The sequence below is a fragment of the Pristiophorus japonicus genome, chromosome 1 (genome assembly GCF_044704955.1).
Source record: "Pristiophorus japonicus isolate sPriJap1 chromosome 1, sPriJap1.hap1, whole genome shotgun sequence".
In the NCBI taxonomy this organism is placed as follows: domain Eukaryota; kingdom Metazoa; phylum Chordata; class Chondrichthyes; family Pristiophoridae; genus Pristiophorus; species Pristiophorus japonicus.
Window position 1 is genome coordinate 480159265 of NC_091977.1, and position 19249 is coordinate 480178513.

The 19249-nt window shown below is 45.0% G+C and overlaps 2 protein-coding genes across 4 annotated transcripts in view; both read right to left on the minus strand.

Annotated features, from left to right (window-relative positions):
- The window catches only part of kif9 (kinesin family member 9), a 233918-nt gene extending 233109 nt beyond the window's left edge, over nucleotides 1–809 (minus strand). Inside the window, exon 1 of one of the 2 annotated variants that reach the window (XM_070894741.1) lies at nucleotides 579–809. The gene's annotated coding sequence lies outside the window, so the exon portion shown is untranslated. Of the gene's footprint in view, nucleotides 1–534 lie in introns of both variants that reach the window. The other variant, XM_070894730.1, reaches the window with a different exon arrangement.
- An 11390-nt stretch (nucleotides 810–12199) lies between these two features.
- The window catches only part of nbeal2 (neurobeachin-like 2), a 333823-nt gene continuing 326773 nt past the window's right edge, over nucleotides 12200–19249 (minus strand). For both annotated transcript variants that reach the window (XM_070894760.1, XM_070894755.1), the window contains one exon: nucleotides 12200–17947. In XM_070894760.1, the coding sequence (XP_070750861.1) occupies nucleotides 17840–17947 (108 nt within the window). In that variant the 3' untranslated portion in view covers nucleotides 12200–17839. The remainder of the gene's footprint in view (nucleotides 17948–19249) is intronic.

Genomic DNA, 19249 nt, shown 5'->3' on the forward strand with positions numbered 1-19249 from the left:
CACGGGCACCCTCCAGCACCTCACTTGGGGAGTAAGGGTGGCAGGGAGTGGGTGGGGGGGCGTATTAATGGGTGTTCTTCATGTGGGCGAGCCAACGCACCAAACATCAGCAAGCTTATATTCAAAAGGGAGTTAGATGAAGTCCTTACTACTCGGGGGATCAAGGGGTATGGCGAGAAAGCAGGAAGTGGGTACTGAAGTTTCATGTTCAGCCATGAACTCATTGAATGGCGGTGCAGGCTAGAAGGGCTGAATGGCCTGCTCCTGCACCTATTTTCTATGTTTCTATCACAGCCGAGCTGGTGTCTTTATTTCTTGCCCTGTGCCCACTTTGCAGCAGGGGTAGGTAGCTTTATGGCAAATCGAGAACCTAATTCCCGCATAACCTTCCCCCGGTACTGAGGACAACTGCAGCAACCTAAACAACAACAAAAAAGGAAGAGCTAAGGTTGGACCAGCATTACCACACTGAGCCATGGGGCGGGGGCGCAGCTCCCTGTGTCTCCCTAGAAATGAGAGAAATACTGGACTTACTGTCCCCGGAGCCCTCTCTCTCTCTCTCTCTCTCTGTCACTCACTCAGGAAGCTCGAGCTCCCCCTCGCCTCCCGAGGCCGGGCCGCCATCACCATGTAAACGGTACCCAAGGCGACAGCACCCGATCGCTTCACCGAATCCGCCGGAGGCTCCAAATTCGGCGCGTATGGATCGCACTGGGTGTAATTTAAGCGGGTTCCGTTGGCGCGGCGCCGCGCCGCGCGGGTTTATTTTTTTTCTCGGCTCCAAGCTTCGGTGTTCACATTGTGAGCGCGCAAGACAAGCGGCCGTTGCCATGGCCGCGGTCACTGTGGAAACGTGACGCCTGCAAGCCAAGAAGGTGACCTTCATCACGTGACACCATTCTTCCATCGCCCCCCACCACGCGCTGCCATTCTGTCACTTTGGTGACTAATTAAAAGGTGGGGGTGGGGACAGGGGAAGGGGGTCATTGTTGGCCATTCTGAAACTGGGCACACATAAACAGAGGTCTGTTGAGGACTTGGACAGTAGCTTACTGTTTATCAGAACAGCCCCCTTCGCCCCATCATTGGTGGCCGTGCCCCATGGCAGATTAACCATGGGGCAGAAGGAGCTACAGCGCCCGGCCCACCAAATAAATGTAGGAAAAATAAAATGAGGCCTCCAAAATAGGCTGAATAGAATAGACAATAAGAGAGGAAAAACAAGACCGAGGAAAATAGAAAACAAAAGCAAAATACTGCGGATACTAGTACCTGAAATAAAAACAGAAAATGCTAGAAATCTCAGCGGGTCAGGCAGCAGCTGTGGAGAGAAAAACATAATGTTTCAGGTCGATTACTCTTAGTCAGTAATCATCAACCTGAAACGTTAACTCTGTTTTTCTCTCCACAAATGCTGATTAACCGAGGAGAATCGATTAACTTGTTTAATACCTTTTTCCAGAAGTACCTATATACAGAACAGAATATGTACCAGGCTGTTTTATTTCACGTTTGTAGTACTTAAAATAAACACTCAACACCAGGTCTGGGTTCGAAGATTTAAGTCTTTATTTTCCACCGGTGGGAAGCCTGCCTGCTAGTTTGTATCATTGGAGAAGCCTGGCTGCAGACAAAGTTCCAAGCAATCTTTTACACACTTAATGATGCATGTCAGCCTCGTGAATGCCCCTCCCATGGCCTTTAATTGGCCCAAAGCCCATGTGCATAATTGCTGATTGTGTGATGCGAAAGGGAATTAGTCAATCATTCGCCTGTGTCTCATACCAATGGAGTTTCTCCAACATGTCACTTTTGACCCCTTGCCCTGTTTAACTGCCCCTCTGGGCCTCCTGTGGTTCAACAGTTTGGCTATTTGTAATTGTCCTCAGGTTACATAGCTTGTAAAGTTGACCACTACAAAAGCCTATTTTAGCTCGAGACCCATTCTTAACCATTTAATTAAAGCAGAGCTTGAAAACCCCACTTCAGCCCCCCTTTTGGTACTGGGCTACCCAGCCCAAGATTACTAACCTAATTCTACTTCATCCTGTGTACCCCTGCTCCGTTCTGTGATGATCAGCCACACGGTTTGGGGGGACTCGGGATGTGACCTTCATCTCAAAGTATTTCAGGGTACTCTGCTAGCAACTTTTGTTGTTCTGTAATTAAAGCTTTTGCTTTCCTTCTCCGTTGCCTCTTTCTGCATGCCATGCATAACCCAATTCCCCATCCAACAGTTAGCCCTAACTGTATGACCGTGAATACATGAGGCTATACGAATCTACGGATGCATATTAACATTCATTCCCCAATATCATCTTCCAGTATGCTTTTCTCAGTGTCCATTTTCAATTGCGCCAAATGTTCTTTGAGACAGGGAATTTCTTGCTAACTTTAATCTCATATTGTTCCATTTCATCATCCCATCTCAGATTGTTTAAAGTGATGTTCTCGACATGTTCCTCTCTTTGTGGGAATAGGTATCAATGGCCTATTTTGACCACAGCTTTAGGCGTAAAACAGTAATTAGGTTGCAGGATTTCACATTCAGCACTACCATGTTTATACTTAGTTTCTTTGGTGGATATGCAGTACGTCCCGTCATTCCGGGCTGCCACCTCAGTCCCTCCATGACTAACGCCACTAATCTCCAACGTGCAGTTAATGGTCTGAGTGAACCCGCACATTGTGCATTGCCCTCCTTCCATGGGGTGTGCGCACACTATCACATCCAAATATTGAGTGCAACCATCGGTATTGTTATGTATGCAACACTATGTAACCTGCATTCTACCGCCACCAGAGGGCATATCTGTTGGAGCCCCAAGGGATCCCAGCATCCCTTGGGAGCACTGTATATAAGCAAACCTCACATGCTGTACCAACACTCTGGAGTTAGAATAAAGAGACTGAGGTCATACTTACTCAGGTCTACAGTACTCAGTTGCATTACGTTATTCGAGACATAACAACTGGCGATGAGATAACGAACCATCACGCGAAAATGCAGAGAACTGTTGGGATCCTGGAGAAATTCTCAGAAGGGGACGATTGGGAGGCCTTCGTGGAACGACGCGACCAATACTTCATGGCCAACAAGCTGGAAGGGAGCGTGAACGCTGCCAAACAAAGGGCGATCGTCCTCACCATCTGCAGGGCAACAACTTATGGCCTCATGAAGAATCTTCTTGCTCCGGTGAAACCAACAGCCAACTTGTACAAAGAACTGTGTACGCTGGTCTGGGAGCACCTAAATCTGAAGGAGAGCGTTGTGATGGCAAGGTATTGATTTTACACGTGTCAATGGTCTGAAGGCCAGGAAGTGGCGAGCTACGTCGCCGAACTAAGGCTCCTTGCAGGACATTGCGAATTCGATGGATTCCTGGAGCAAATGCTAAGAGACTTCTTTGTGCTTGGCATTGGCCATGAGGTTATCCTTCGCAAACTATTGACTGTTGAAACACCGAACCTGAGCAAAGCCATAACGATAGCCCAGGCATTTAAGTCCACCAGCAATAACAAACAAACACCAGCAAACAAATTTTGCAGCATAAAGATGTTTCGGCAAGTACTGTACACAAAGTAACGTAGTTTTCAGGCAGGAATGTACATGGCAGAACGTACACGCCTGCAGCTTCATGATCTCAGATGACTCAGAATCCGCCATCAAGCATTAATGTGAGGCAATCAACACCTTGTTGACGCTGCAGAGGTGATCATCGAGCCCATCAATGCTGCTTCAAACACTATGCGTGCAAAGGCTGTGGAACAATGGGACACCTCCAACGAATGTGCAGACGAGCTGCAAACCCTGCAAACCACCACGTTGCAGAGGAAGACCGATCCATGGTGGATCAAACTGAACGAGAGACTCAAACCGAGGAGGCAGAAGTGTATGGGGTACACACCTTCACCACGAAATGTCCACTGATCATGTTAAAAGTTGAACTGAATGGAATTCCAGTATCCATGGAATTGGAAACGGGTGTGAGCAAAAAGGCCTTCGGCAGGCTGTGATACAACAAGACACACAGGCCCAAGCTGGGCCCTATTCATACCAAGGTGAGAACTTACACTAAAAAGCTGATCGCTGTAATTGGCAGCGCAGCAGTAAAAGTCTCCTATGATGGAGCAGTGCACGAACTCCCGCTATGGATTGGATCAGGAGATGGCCTCACACTGTTCGGCAGAAGCTGGCTGGGGAAAATCCGCTGGAACTGGGACAACATCCAAGCGCTTTCATCCGTCGACGACGCTTCATGTGCCCAGGTTCTGAGCAAGTTTCCGTCGTTGTTTGAGCCAGGCATTGGAAGTCTCTCGGGGGCGAAGGTGCAGATGCACTTTGCTCCCGGTACATGACCCATCCACCACAAGGCACAGGCGGTGCCATATATGATGCGAGAGAAAGTGGAGATCAAGCTTGGCAAGCTGCAACGAGAGGGCATCATCGCACCTAGTTTTGTGTCATCAGCAAACTTGGAAATATTACATTTGGTTCCCTCATCCAAATCATTTATATATATTGTGAATAGCTGGGGCCCAAGCACTGATCCCTGTGGTTCCCGACTAGTCACTGCCCGACAACCCGAAAAAGACCCGTTTATTCCTACTCTCTGTTTCCTGTCAAGTTAACCAATTTTCAATCCATGCCAGTACATTACCCCCAATCCTATGTGCTTTAATTTTGCACACTAGCCTCTTATGTGGGACTTTATCAAAGGCCTTCTGAAAATCCAAATACACTACATCCACTGGTTCTCCCTCATCTATTCTATCAGTTACATCCTCAAAAACTCCAGTCGGTTTGTCAAACATAATTTTCCTTTCATAAATCCATGTTGACTTTGTTTAATCCTGTTGATATTATCTAAGTGTGCCGTTATCATATCCTTTATAATAGACTCTAGCATTTTTCCTATTATTGATGTTAGGCTAACCAGTCTGTAGTTCCCCGTTTTCTCTCTCACTCCTTGTTTAAATAGTGGTTACATTTGCCACCCTCCAATCTGCAGGAACTGTTCCATAATCTATAGAATTTTGGAAGCTGACAAACAATGCATCTACTATTTCCATGGCTACCTCTTTTAGTACTCTGGGATGCAGATCATTGAAGGTTGGCATGCAGGTACAGCAGGCGGTTAAGAAAGCAAATGACATGTTGGCCTTCATAGCAAGGGGATTTGAGTACAGGGGCAGGGAGGTGTTACTACAGTTGTACAGGGCTTTGGTGAGGCCACACCTGGAGTATTGTGTACAGTTTTGGTCTCCTAACTTGAGGAAGGACATTCTTGCTATTGAGGGAGTGCAGCGAAGGTTCACCAGACTGATTCCCGGGATGGCGGGACTGACATATCAAGAAAGACTGGATCAACTGGGCTTGTATTCACTGGAGTTCAGAAGATTGAGAGGGGATCTCATAGAAATGTTTAAAATTCTGACGGGTTTAGACAGGTTAGATGCAGAAAGAATGTTCCCAATGTTGGGGAAGTCCAGAACCAGGGGTCACAGTCTAAGGATAAGGGGTAAGCCATTTAGGACCGAGATGAGGAGAAACCTCTTCACCCAGAGAGTGATGAACCTGTGGAATTCTCTACCACAGAAAGTTGTTGAGGCCAATTCACTAAATATATTCAAAAAGGAGTTAGATGTAGTCCTTACTACTAGGGGGATCAAGGGGTATGGCGAGAAAGCAGGAATGGGGTACTAAAGTTGCATGTTCAGCCATGAACTCATTGAATGGCGGTGCAGGCTCGAAGGGCCGAATGGCCTACTCCTGCACCTATTTTCTATGTTTCTTTCTCTGTTTCTATCAGGCCCTGGGGATTTATCGCCCTTCAGTGCCATTAGTTTCTCCAGCACTATTTTCTTACTAATAATCATTTCCTTTAATTCCTCTTGCTCACTAGACTTTTGGTTCCCTTGCATTTCTGGGACGTTATTTGTGTCCTCTTCCATGAAGACAGAACCGAAGTATTTATTTAATTGTTCTGCCATTTCCTTATTCCCCTTTACAAATTCTCCCGTATCTGTCTGTAAAGGACCTACATTTCTCTTCACTAATATTTTTCTTTTTACGTACTTGTAGAAACTTTTGCAGTCGATTTTTATGTTCCTTGCAAGTTTACTCTCTTATTCTATCTTTCCCCTCTTAAATCAATCTTTTGGTCCTTTTTTGCTGAATTCTAAACTGCTCCCAATCCTCAGGCTTGCTATTTTTTTCTGGCAACGTTGGATAACTCCTCTTTGGATCTAATACTATCCTTAATTTATTTTGTTAGCCATGGTTAAGCCACTTTTCATTTTGTGCTTTTACACCAGAAAGGAATGTATAACTGTTGCAATTCATGCATTCGTTCCTTAAATATTAGCCATTGCCTATCCACAGTCATGCCTTTTAATGAATCTTCCCAATCTATCATAGCCAATTCATTTCTCATACCTTCATAGTTTCCTTTGTTTAGATTTAGGACCCTAGTTTCAGATTGGATTACTTCACTTTCCATCTTAATAAAAAATTCAATCATGTTATGATCACTCTTCCCTAAAGGACCCCGCACAACAAGACTGTTAATTAACCTCTTCTCATTACACAATACCCAATCTAAGATAGCCTGTTCCCTAGTAGGCTTCTCAACATACTGGGCTAAAAAGCCATCTCGTACATACTCCAGGAATTCATCTGCCACACTGAGGTGGTGGCGGGTAAATGCTGTGGGATGGAGTCGAGAACACTCGAGTCAAAGGCAGAGTCTCAATTGAGGAGATCTTCGAAGTGCTCCGTCCAACGGGCCCTGACTGCCTCGGTGTCCTTGATAATATTACTAATTTGGTTTGGTCAGTCTATGTGTAGATTAAAGTCACCTACGATTACTGTAGTACCCTTGCTACATGCATCTCTAATTTCCTGTTTGATGCTGTCCTCTACACTACCACTAGTGTTTGGAAGCCTATAGACAACTCCCACCAATGTTTTCTGCCCCTTGCTGCTCCTTAGCTCCACCCAGACTGATTCTACATCTTGATTTTCTGAGCCAATATCCTTTTGCACTGTTGCTCTGATTTCATCCTTTACAAACAACGCCACACCAGCCCCTCTTCCTTTTTGCCTGTCCTTCCTAAATATCGAATATCCTTGGATATTCAGTTCCCAACCCTGGTTACCTTGCAACCATGTCTCCATAATTGCAATTATATCGTATCCATTCACATCTATTTGCACTGTTAATTCATCGACCTTATTACAGATGATTCGTGCATTCAGATACAATGCTTTTAAATTTGTCTTTTTAACATTATTAGACATCTTAACATTATTTTTTACTGTAGCACTATTTGTCTTATTGCTATTTTTTCTTACCTGGACCCGATTTGTTAGTGCACTCTTTTGTTTTTATGCTCTGTCCCTTCCTGACATCATCTGGTTATCCTTACCACAATCACTTTCCTGCATTGCTTCCTTTTCTTTTCTCTTTAGTATTCTAGATTGCTCTCTACTGCAACTGTTCCCCGCCCTGCCGCCTCCCCCCCACCCCCCCACCACCCTTATTTAGTTTAAAGCCTTGTTTACCTCCCTAGTTATTCGGTTCACTAGAACTCTGGTCCCAGCATAGTTCAGGTGTAGTCCATCCCCACGGAACAGCTCTCTCTTTCCTGAGTATTGGTGCCAGTGCCCCACGAATCGAAACCCACATCTCCCACACCAACCTCTGAGCCACACATTCATCTCCCTGATTCTATTGACCCTATGCCAATTTGCTCGTGGCTCAGGTAATAATGCAGAGATTTGTGGTTCTGCTTTTCAATTTAGTCCCTAGCTGTTCAAATTCTCTCAGCAGAACCTCTTTCTTATTCCTACCTATGTCATTGGTACCTACGTGTACCACGATAACTGGATCCTCCCCCTCCCACTCCAAGTTCTTCTCAACCCGGAGATGTCCTTTACCCTGGCATTGGGTAGGCAACACAGCCTTCGGGACGCATGCTCTCAGCTGCAGAGAACCCTATCTATCCCCCTAACTATACTGTCCCCTACTACAACCACCTGCCTCTTTACTCCCCCCACTTGAATGGCTTTCTGCACCACGGTGCCTTGGTCAGTCTGCTCATCCATCCCGCAGTCTGCACACTTGTCCACAAGGGTTGCAAGAACTTCAAATCTATTGGACAAGTGCAGGGACTGAGGCTCCTGCAATACTACCTCCTGGATCCTCTTACCTGCTTCACTCACAGTCACACCCTCCTGTCCCTGACCACGTGTCAATTCTAAAGTATTTAATCCACAGGGTGTGGCTGCCTCCTGGAGCAAAAGGTCCAGGTAACTTTCTCCCTTCCTGATGTCTCGCAATGTCTGCAGCTCGGATTCCAACTCCTCAACTCGGAGCCGAAGTTCGTTGAGCCGCAGACACTTACCGCAGACGTAGTCGCCCTGGACCAAAACGTCCAGAAGCTCCCACATATTGCAGTAGCAACACATCTCCTGTTTTCCCATTATTTAATTAAATTAATTAGTTTAGCGTTAATCAAGGGTTTACCCTATATAGTTCATTAAATTAGTTAAACAATAAAAGTTAGTTTTTAGAATTTAGTTATATGCTATATGTTAAATAAAAAGAAAAAGGAAAACTTAGCCCACAATCACGACCAATCACTTACCTGCCTTACCTGCGATGTCACACAGCAGCGTTCTCCTCACCCGGAGCCGTGCGATCTCCTGGGAGAGGCAAAAAAACAGATAAAAAGCCAGGCCAATTGGGGAAAAAATCTGGGAAAATTTCTCTCGACCCAACCAGGCGATGGAAACTAGTCCAGGAGATCACACTGGCCGTATGCTGTGGCCCCACTCTTGGACCTCGGTCTGCTCCCGCTCAGGTACGCCGCCGCTCTGCGGAAAAAGTTAGGAGAAACAAGGCAAAGCAGCACTTCACCGAACTCTTCAGCTTAGCAAACTCTTGTTTTCTCACTCTGAGCTGATGCACTCCGAACAACCAGCACTAGCTTGTGTCTCAGATGAATCATCACTGGTCGGCTTTTCAAAGAACCGGTTTTAACTAGTTTTAACGAACTGGCTATTTGGCAAACTGCTAGAGAGCCTCCTGGTCTCCATAACCAGTGCCTGCAAAGAGACACTCGGTTACCCAACCAGGAAACACCAGGACTGGTTTGATGAGAATGATCAGGAGATCCAAGAGCTAATAGATCGCAAGCGCAGGGCATTTCAGAGCCTTAAACAACAACCCAATGTGGGAGCAGCAAAACAGAAGACGGCTCAAAGCTGAGGTCCAACAAAAAATCCGGGACCTAAAGAACAGGTGGTGGATGAAGAAAGCACAGGAGATACAGCAGCTGGCCGACAGCCATGATGTTCGATAATTCTTCATCGCAGTGAAGGCCATCTATGGGCCAAACACCCAAGGCCCCAACCCACTGCTGGCCAAGAACAGGGAAACACTCATCAAGGACACCGAGACAGTCAGGGCCCGCTGGACGGAGCACTTTGAAGATCTCCTCAATTGAGACTCTGCCTTTGACTCGAGTGTTCTCGACTCCATCCCACAGCATTTACCCGCCACCACCTCAGTGAGACCCCAACACTGCATGAGGTAGAAAAAGCCATAAGTCAGCTTAAAAACAACAAGGCTACGGGTGCGGATGGAATCCCTGCTGCAGCACTGAAGTATGGCAGAGAGGCACTGCTGGCACGAATACACAACCTCATCGCTCTCATCTGGAGGGAGGAGAGCATGCCGGGGATCTGAGAGATGCAGTAATCGTGACCATCTTTAAAAAAGGGGACAAGTCTGACTGCGGCAACTGCAGAGCAATCTCCCTATCAGCCACTGGGAAAGTCGTCGCTCGAGTCCTCCTCAACTGTCTTCTTCTTGTGGCCGAGGAGCTCCTCCCGGAGTCACAGTGTGGATTTTGTCCCCTATGGGGCACAACGGACATGATTTTTGCAGCACAACAGCTGCAGGAAAAATGCAGATAACAGCGCCAGCCCTTTTACATGGCCTTCTTCGACTTTACAAAGGCCTTTGACACTGTCAACCGCGAGGGTCTATGAAGTGTCCTCCTCCGTTTTGGATGGCCCCAAAAGTTCAGCACCATCCTCCGCCTGCAGGCCGTGATCCTTATCAACGGATCTATCACAGACCCAATCCACATCCGGATCGGTGTCAAACAGGGCTGCTTCATCGCCCCAACCCTCTTCTCAATCTTTCTCGCCGCCATGCTCCACCTCACAGTCAACAAATTCCCCGCTGGAATGGAACTAAACTACAGAACCAGTGGGAACCTGTTCAACCTGCGCTGTCTCCAGGCCAGATCCAAGACCACCCCAATCTCTGCCGTCGAGCTACAGTATGCAGACGACGTCTGTGTCTGCGCACATACAGAGGCTGCACTCCAGGACATAGTCAACATATTTACTGAGGCGTATGAAAGCATGGAACTTAGGCTAACCATCTGTAAGACAAAGGTCCTCCACCAGCCTGTCTTCACCGCACAGCACTGCACCCCAGTCATCAAGATCCACGGCGCATCCCTGCACACTGTGGACCACTTCCCATATCTTGGGAGCCTCCTATCAACAAGAGCAGGCATCGACGACAAGATCCAACACCGCCTCCAGTGCAGCCTTCGGCCGCCTGAGGAAAAGAGTGTTTGAAGACCAGGCCCTCAAAACTGCCACTAAGTTCATGGTTACAGGGCTGTAGTAATACCTGCCCTCCTGTATGGCTCAGAGACATGGACCATGTACAGCAGACACCTCAAGTTGCTGGAGAAATATCACCAACAATGTCTCTGCAAGATCCTACAAATCCCCTGGGAAGACAGGCACACCAACATCAGTGTCCTCATTCAGGCTAACATTCCCAGCATTGAAGCACTGACCACACTCGATCAGCTCCGCTGGGCAGGCCACATAGTCCGCATGCCAGACACGAGACTCCCAAAGCAAGTGCTCTACTAGGAGCTCCTTCATGGCAAACGAACCAAAGGTGGGCAGCGGAAAGGCTACAAGGACATCCTCAGAGCCTCCCTGATAAAATGCGACATCCCCACTGACACCTGGGAGACCCTGGTCCAAGACTACCCTAAGTGGAGAAAGTGCATCCGAGAGGGCGCTGAGCATCTCGAGTCTCAATGGCGAGAGCATGCAGAAATCAAGCGCAGACAGCGGAAAGAGCGTGCGGCAAACCAGTCCCACCCACCCCTTCTCTCAACGACTATCTGTCCCACCTGTGAGAGTCTGTGACTCTCGCAGAGGATTGTTCAGCGACCAAAGAACTCAGTTCAGGAGTGGAAGCAAGTCTCCCTCGATTCCGAGGGACTGCCAATGATGATGAGAGCGCTAGCTAGCTAGTTTGTCTCGACTTCAGCCTGAAATAATCCTAAATATTTAACTGTTAATTTTACTTAGAGGCTACTAGCAATTGCCACCAGTCTCAAAATGGTATAAAAGAGATTAACCCTGAAGACTTTCCCACTTACCAAACTCTTGTTTTCTCACTCTGAGCTGATGCACTCATTTAAGTTGTGATATGGTTCTGTGGGCAATACAGTATGGAGTAAGGTATGTCTAGGGTAGATTGGGTTTGATCATGTGTCAAAATTTCCTTCTATGAAGGACATAAGTGAACCAGTTGGATTTTTACAGCAATTGGACAGCTTCATGGTCACTTTTACTGATACCAGCTTTAAAAAAATTTTTAATTAAAATTCTCAAATTGCCATGATGGGATTTGAATGGAGCTTTTGCTGGATTGTCATATCAGGCCTCTGGATTCTCAGTCCAGTTACATAACCATTGTACTACCATACCCAATATGCTTGAGCAGGTACTGCTTTATGCATAAGGGCAGAGTTAGACTGTAATTTCTCAGACCTGACTGTATTTTTTAAAAAGTTAGAACATTTTTATTCTGCATATTTCCCATGCTTTAAAAATAGACCAGAAGGAAAAGAGACAGGGGTAACTAGAATAGTAATAATAATAAATGAGAATTAAAGAGGAACAGAAATCCAGAAAATGAGAAATCGGAGGAAGAAAATAAGTGAGATTGTGAGAAGTGAAAACTGTAGCAATCTTTTCAGAAAAAGTGTGACCTTAAAACTCAGCAAGGTAACTCCTCAATGTGTACAGAGACAATCAAAACAGAGGCATTATATATATATATAAATATAAAAAGGTTTTCCATTTTCAGTGTTTTTCAAAGCAAAAGTTCAAGTCATATACACCACAAGCAGTAAGAGAACAAACACAATTCAGTAAAAAGCCATTGATTTTTTTTTACATTTAAGGCATTTTTCCCTTTTTTTAATATAATCCGCTTATATACATACACGCGCACACACACACACACACATAGACAGACAAAAGAAAGTAAAGAAACAATTTTCACCTGTACATAGATTCATTGAGATTCAAAAAAAGCTCAATGTCTATGGGAATAAACTCATCAAAACAGCTACTCTGCGATCGGGCAGTGGAATAAACACAAAGGCAGGCGTTCGTTTTTTTTAAAAAAAGATAAACTTCTAATCAAAGCAGTCTCTGTATTGGCTTATTGATTTTACCTCATTTCAAAACAAATGCTGACAGAAAAATTACCTACAGCTACGTGCCTTGATGTTCACAGCTGTTAAGATAAAAGACTACCCTCCCCCGCCCCCAATCTTAAAACTGACAACTTTTGTACCAAATTTTATGCATACCACCCACCCCATCCTGTTGTTCTCCTGTCTCTCACTGGTATTATAGTCCCTTGACTAATGTCAGCTCTATGAGAACATTGCTCAAGGTGGCCATTATATCATGTCCAAGACTAGATACTGATACTAGATCCTGTGAGGGACATCAGAGCCCAGTGTCCACATATGTAAGGACGCTTTGCACCAATAGTCAGTGAGCAATGATCAGGAGTAGTAATCATGACTGATTCCCCTCCCTACTCCCAATCCAGGAACACTGAAGCCAATGGTAGTGATTCCCTCAACTGCGAACCTCAGCTGAGATGAACAAACTTGTTGCTGATGAGGGGCAAACGCCGGTTCTCTGTGGCTCAGAAATTGGAGGAGATTGAGCACAATGTCTATAAGGATCTTACTCTCTGAATCAACCGTTGCTACTTTTATTGCTGAGGAGCCTAGATGAAGGGCTAAGATCCATAGTGCAGGACACAACTGTTGAAAGCTTAACTGCTCTCCATTGTCAAAACCCCTTTAAAAAAATCTGCTACACAAAGCACAGATCCACATAGAATCAACTATTTTTGTATGAATCAAAGTGCTCAGACACACAGCGACAAATCTTATAACAAATTTCTAGCCTTTTCCGACAATCATGTTCATTTCCTCTCAGGTCTCCGACAAGCCTAAGCAGTTCTATCCACATATACATTAAAGGTTTATGCAACAACAAAACACAGTATTCATCTGCCAGCAGTAAGTTTGAAACTGATGTTCCCTTATTTTAAGATAACACCTGTGCACATCTGGCAGCAATGACTGGATAATGATCAGGTGCGGAAACCTGGTTAGTTGTTCCCCTCTCCCGAGCTCAGCTTTTACTGAGCCTGTTGTTAATAAAGAGCTGGATCAACGTTATTGGAACGTCAGTCAGAATAGGCAGGGTCTTGGCTGGGAGAAGTGACTGAACCCAAAAGTGCACACAAGTTGGGATTGTTGGGCACAGTGACTGCTCCCATCCAGCACACTGTTTTCCCAACTGTAGGCCCAAAAATCCACAGGCCTGTTGGACACATTCCCATGAAAACTCTGCCAGGAGTGTGGAGGAACGGCCACAAATTAGGTCGGGACCAGGAGATGCTAGGACCTGCAGCCTTTGTTGGTGATGGAGCTTCTACATAAAGAAGGGAGATGAAGTAGGAGCAGGGATTTCCAATGCCGGGAATTCCCACATCCCTTACCTGGGAAACAGAGAGCTGGGGATTGGCAGCTGATGCCCAGAGGATGGTGGTGTACCGTACTTGAGAATGGTGGTTCTGGGACCCACCATGGGTTTTAGGCCTGGGACACAGTCCACATCTCCAAATATTTTTTTTACATTTTAGCAATTATTTTGGCCTCCTTACAAAGGGTTGGGAGTCAATGGGCAGCTGAATGTTTCTTTGAGGCTCCCTCTCAAAAGTCGACTTCGCTTGGGATTTTCGGTTCCCTAGGACAGGTGTATGCACTAGAAACTGAGTGTACAAACATTCATCGGGGGGGGGGGGGGGGGGTGGCTCGGCGTAAATGAAGGACCTCCCATGAACTTTGTTAGGATGAGCAGCCCATGGATATTTAGCTGTATTCTACTGTTATTAGTTCATCTCTCTTGTACTTTCGGCCCAATAATACCCTCCCATCACTATGTGTATTTGTGACACTGGGATCCAAATGTGACATTGTTGCACCTGTTTTGTGTGTCTAACGGGCATGACAATAACCAATTTAGTAGGGCAGTGGCCTGCACCTGATCTCGACAGGAGTTTAGGCCATGGCTAAATTGGTCATGGCCTTTTATTAAGTGGCTGTAGCAGCCACCTGTAATGAGTGCAGGCTGAATTTCAAGACCGCAAGACTTGGAGCCAGTGCTGTTGGTAGATTCACTAATTTGGAAATTTTAATACCTAAAAATCCAGGTAGGGCTTTTCTCCTAACCAGAAGCAACAACTCACACTGAGGTGTCAGCAGTCCTCCAACATCTCATCCGATGATCATAGAAGCCAAGCCCAATTCATCCCCATCAATGTTCAGACATGCGTGATTCCAACTGGAGTCACTGGCTAGAGGAAGAGAAATGCTCTCTGATTTACCCACCATCCCCCCTTTGCCCAAGGTTGTTGAGGCCAATTTTGGTGCCTACACCACTGCCCAAACTGAGATCTGTCTACTTGGCACAGATCAAGGATTAAAACTGTGACCTTCCTGGTCTGTGTGGCTCAGACTCACATTGAGCACTTGAGGCCTCAAAAGGGGGAGCCTCACTGGAATAACTTTTACATGAAATATTCACAGTTAAGTCTTCTTTGGTCAAACAGAGAGACTAGTCTGTTATTCAATGCACATGTATCGCCCACTACAAATCACAATACCCACATTGCTGTTCCTCTTTGCTGGGCCAAGGCCACATGCCCCTCCCAAGGCCAAATATTTTAACTGTTTAAAAAAAATTATTCACAGGCTGTGGGCATCGTTGGCATGCCGGCATTTATTGCCGATCCTTAGTTGCCCTGACGAGATGTTGGTGGGCCTCCTTTTTGAACCAATCCAGTCTGTGCGGTTAAAGTACTCCACATTAAAGTTTTTGACCCAGCGACGATGAAGGAACGGTGATATATGTCCAAGTCAGTATGGTATGTGATTTGGAGGGGAACTTGGAGGTGATGATGTTCCCATGCATATGCTGCCCTTGTACTTCTAGGTGTGGAAGATCCCAGATTTGGGAGGTGCAGCTGAAGAAGCCTTGGAACTGAATAATGTGTGGACCTATAACTGTTTCCCCACAAATCTAATTGTTTAAAATTGAAGTGGTTGGGACATTCTATCAAAATTATTTTAAAAGATCCATTATCCTCAAAATACACTTTAAAATCAATGGCATAACAGGCCTAAACATCGATTAAAGAAAAACAAATGAAACATTTTTGATGAATTTCAAAGCAAAGTTTTGCTATAGGGAAGTGACATGAGGAAACCAGGGAGTTTCCCAACTAATTATTCCCCCCAACCACATACCAATAATCAGGAACTACAGTTGAGCCCTCCAGTATTAAGCAATTAAGGTTTGTTGAACCACGAGAGTGTTGAGGTGGAGGCAGGGAATGAAAATGTGCCATATTAACAGCTTAATCCTATGAGAAATTAAAAGAACCTCGTCCACATCGATGACTGATGAACAATTCCCCACTTCTATTGCAGCAGTATCCCAAGTTTACAACCAAGTCAATGTTAAAAGTAGAATATATTAAAATGGCCTATAACCAAATGAAGTGGTTATTATTCATTCTCTGATCTTCCAACATCTAGTTTCTTTTACCTTTCCATTTCTTTCCTGAAGATGCGGATTCATGCCAGGATCTCATGACTCTGTAATTTCACCCAAATGCCCATTCGTTGCATCTGAGCCCAGACACTGAGTGTCAGGATGTTGTTTAACCACAAGGCCCTGCTCAATCCCATCCAAATGTAACTGTATAGTGATCAAGAGAGGGAACCCTGGCTGACTCTACACCCCTCTTCCCCTACTGTCTAAGAGGACAAACACCAACTGTCACACTCCAAATGCAGATGCCCGGCTTAATTGTATTTAGTCTTGGGTGACTTGCATCATCCCCCAACAAACATTCAATCTAGATTCTGAAACCAGTCAGACAGCCGTTTCAAAATTTTCAGATCCATTGTTGGGTTCAAGGAGTCAACTTAATTCTCTATTATTGAGAACTGAAAATGAAGGTCTAAGGTTTTATAGTAAGATTGAGAATAGTGCAAAGGAAGATAAGTAAGTCAAGAAATTATGATTAGGTGATTGCAAGCTTTGGTTTTAAAAGTATGTAGATTGCAGGAGGAATGGCAAGTCAGGACTTTCACAGTTCTGCAATCTTGGAGGAAAAGAATTGGGTAACAAGTAGGAGTCAGTGACTCCAGCCTCGATTTAAACACATTAAGAATGAAAGGGAGACGAATGTGAGTTTAGAGCTTGGAAGGTTCAAAGGAAAGGAGGTCTTCTTTAAAGTAGGGAAAGATATAGGAAAAGTTGCAACAGAGAGAAGTTGGAGACCAGATGGGAGAGAAGAATTGCCTCCCAGATCATAAGATTGGGGAAGGCACTGTTGCAGTAATGTTGATCCATCTCTGGCTATCGTGCTGTATGAAAAATAAACTGACCGAGGATAATGGAGATAATTCCGACCCTTCTAGGAGAGACTGGTGTATGATGGTAGATCACGGGCACACAGCACGATTGCAATATAAACTGAAGGAAAATCACAGTCCACAGCTTCCTGTCATGTGCTGCCGAGGTGTGGTGCTCCCTTCTGGAAGCATGGCACTAGCTCTTATACTTACTAAAAGAGCAAACTGCACCTAGGGACAAGAACAACATTATCATTGCACTGGATCCCTTTGCAGCAAAACCTTTCAATCCAATACTCAATTGTATAAATTGGAGAGGGGAGCCTGAGTGGGCTCCGAGTTTCAAAGTCCTTGATCGAACAGTAAGTCACATTCTCCTCAGCATCAACAGATACAGTAAATCTGCACATATGAGAGATTTAAAGTAGGAAAATGGATGACATATACACCAGCTGTTAGTAGGTGACTTATAAACCAGCTGTTACAGCATTATAATGTTCCCAATATGTAACTGTGACAAAAAAATAGAAAAGATGAAGATTCAGACCAATTGTTAAAAAAATGTCCTGCCCTACAAAAAATCCCCACAACTCAGAGTTATTAACCTCTTCACTCCCTCATAACATCACAACATTCTACATGATTCAGTAGTTCGCACTGTGCAGAGAGAAGATTGTTGTCGAAGATTGGCAATTCTCTACAAAAAGATTTGAAAGATTCACGCATTATTAAGGCATCTGATCCCTTTTCCATTTTTGTTGTAAACATTCAACCCTTTAAATCCTTTGGTTCCGAGCAGGCGCTTTGGTTGGTGAAAGCAGCTCGTCACACATGGACGAAGAAGCATAGCATTCTGCTTTTTCTTGCTGCCAGCTTTGCTGTGTTTTCATTTTTTTTTCCTTTTTAAATAAATAGAAAATATTTTTTTTGCAGATTGTAACAGTAGGTGGGTTCTCGGTGAAATGCGGCCCGTCATGAGCGAGTTCTACTTTGTGCTCGTATCTGTCTTGTTGTACTCTGTTTCTCCAGATGACACTTGGGAAATGCGCCTGGTGGAACCCCACAGCCGCCTGGAGAATTGGCCCGACCGCATCTGAAACAAACGCACGGATGAAAATAAAGGTGCAGCTACCAACTGTCTATATCCTCTCCCCTTCCCTCCTCTCCTGAAGGTGCTGACTGTTGTTGAGTTGAGAGTCCGTGAACATAGCGTACCTTGCCCATGTGACCGTTCTTGATGTGTGACCCTACACATTGAGCACCGTTAGGTTGTTGGACCGTGGAGGGCACCGTAGCCGAGCCCGATTGTATCGTTACCCAAATATGAGCTTCACTTTTCAGCAGGGTCAGCAGGAGTCCTGGCTGAAGTTTCCTCTCTAAGTCATGGTGTTAAGGTCACTAATAGAGCACTCTGCCTTGGCAGACAGCACCTAACTCAGCAAAGACCAAGGTTTAAACCTGGACTGTCTTGTTCCTAGAAAGTACTAAACTTTCATTGGATGTTTTTGGGAGCTTTTTTCAAAGGGCTTGTGGAGAGCTGGGTAACGTAATTGATTGGAACACTGTCCTTTTAACTCTGGTCCTGAACTTGAATACAATCCCAGATTGACAAATCATCTTAACCCCCATCTCCAAGAGAAAAATTTCAATCTAGTGCCTAGTGGGTTTGAATCCATATCATGAAATCAAACACTAACTGGAATTTAACAGGAGTAGACCAATCAGCCCCTCAGGCCTGTTCCGCCGTTTAATTAGATTCTGGGTCATCTGTACCTCAATTCCATTTATCTGCTTTTACTTCAGATCCATTGCTATGGTTACCTAACAAAAACATCTATTGATTTAAGTCTTGAAAATTTTAATTGACATAGCATTCACAGCATTTGGCGGGAGAACAGAGTCAGTTTGTGTACTATGCTGAGAGGCATGGCATGTGTGGAAAATGGAAGGGAGCAGAGATGGGACACTGCCATTCTATTAATCTGAGCTGCATTCAAACCAGGTCCCAGAGGTGTAAATGAACAACGTTTTGACTAACTAGACCATCCAGTTCCCTGTAACCACCACAAAAGGCTTACATTTATATAGGGCCTTTCATCTGCTTTGGACGTCCGAAACGCTTCTCAGTCAATGCATTACTTTTGGAGATATGGTCATTTTTGTTATATAGCCAAACACAGCCGTCAATTTGTACACAGAAAGATCCCATGAACAGAAAATTAGATAAACAGCCTGTTATTCTGGTTTGGTGGTGTTGGTGGCTGGATAAACAGTGGCTGGAATAACTTGCTGCTCTTCAAACCTACAACATGCAAATTCTGCACCTGAAAGTTAGCCTAGATTATGTGCTCAAGTCTCTGGAGTGTGTCTTGAACCGACTGATCCAAACTGGCAC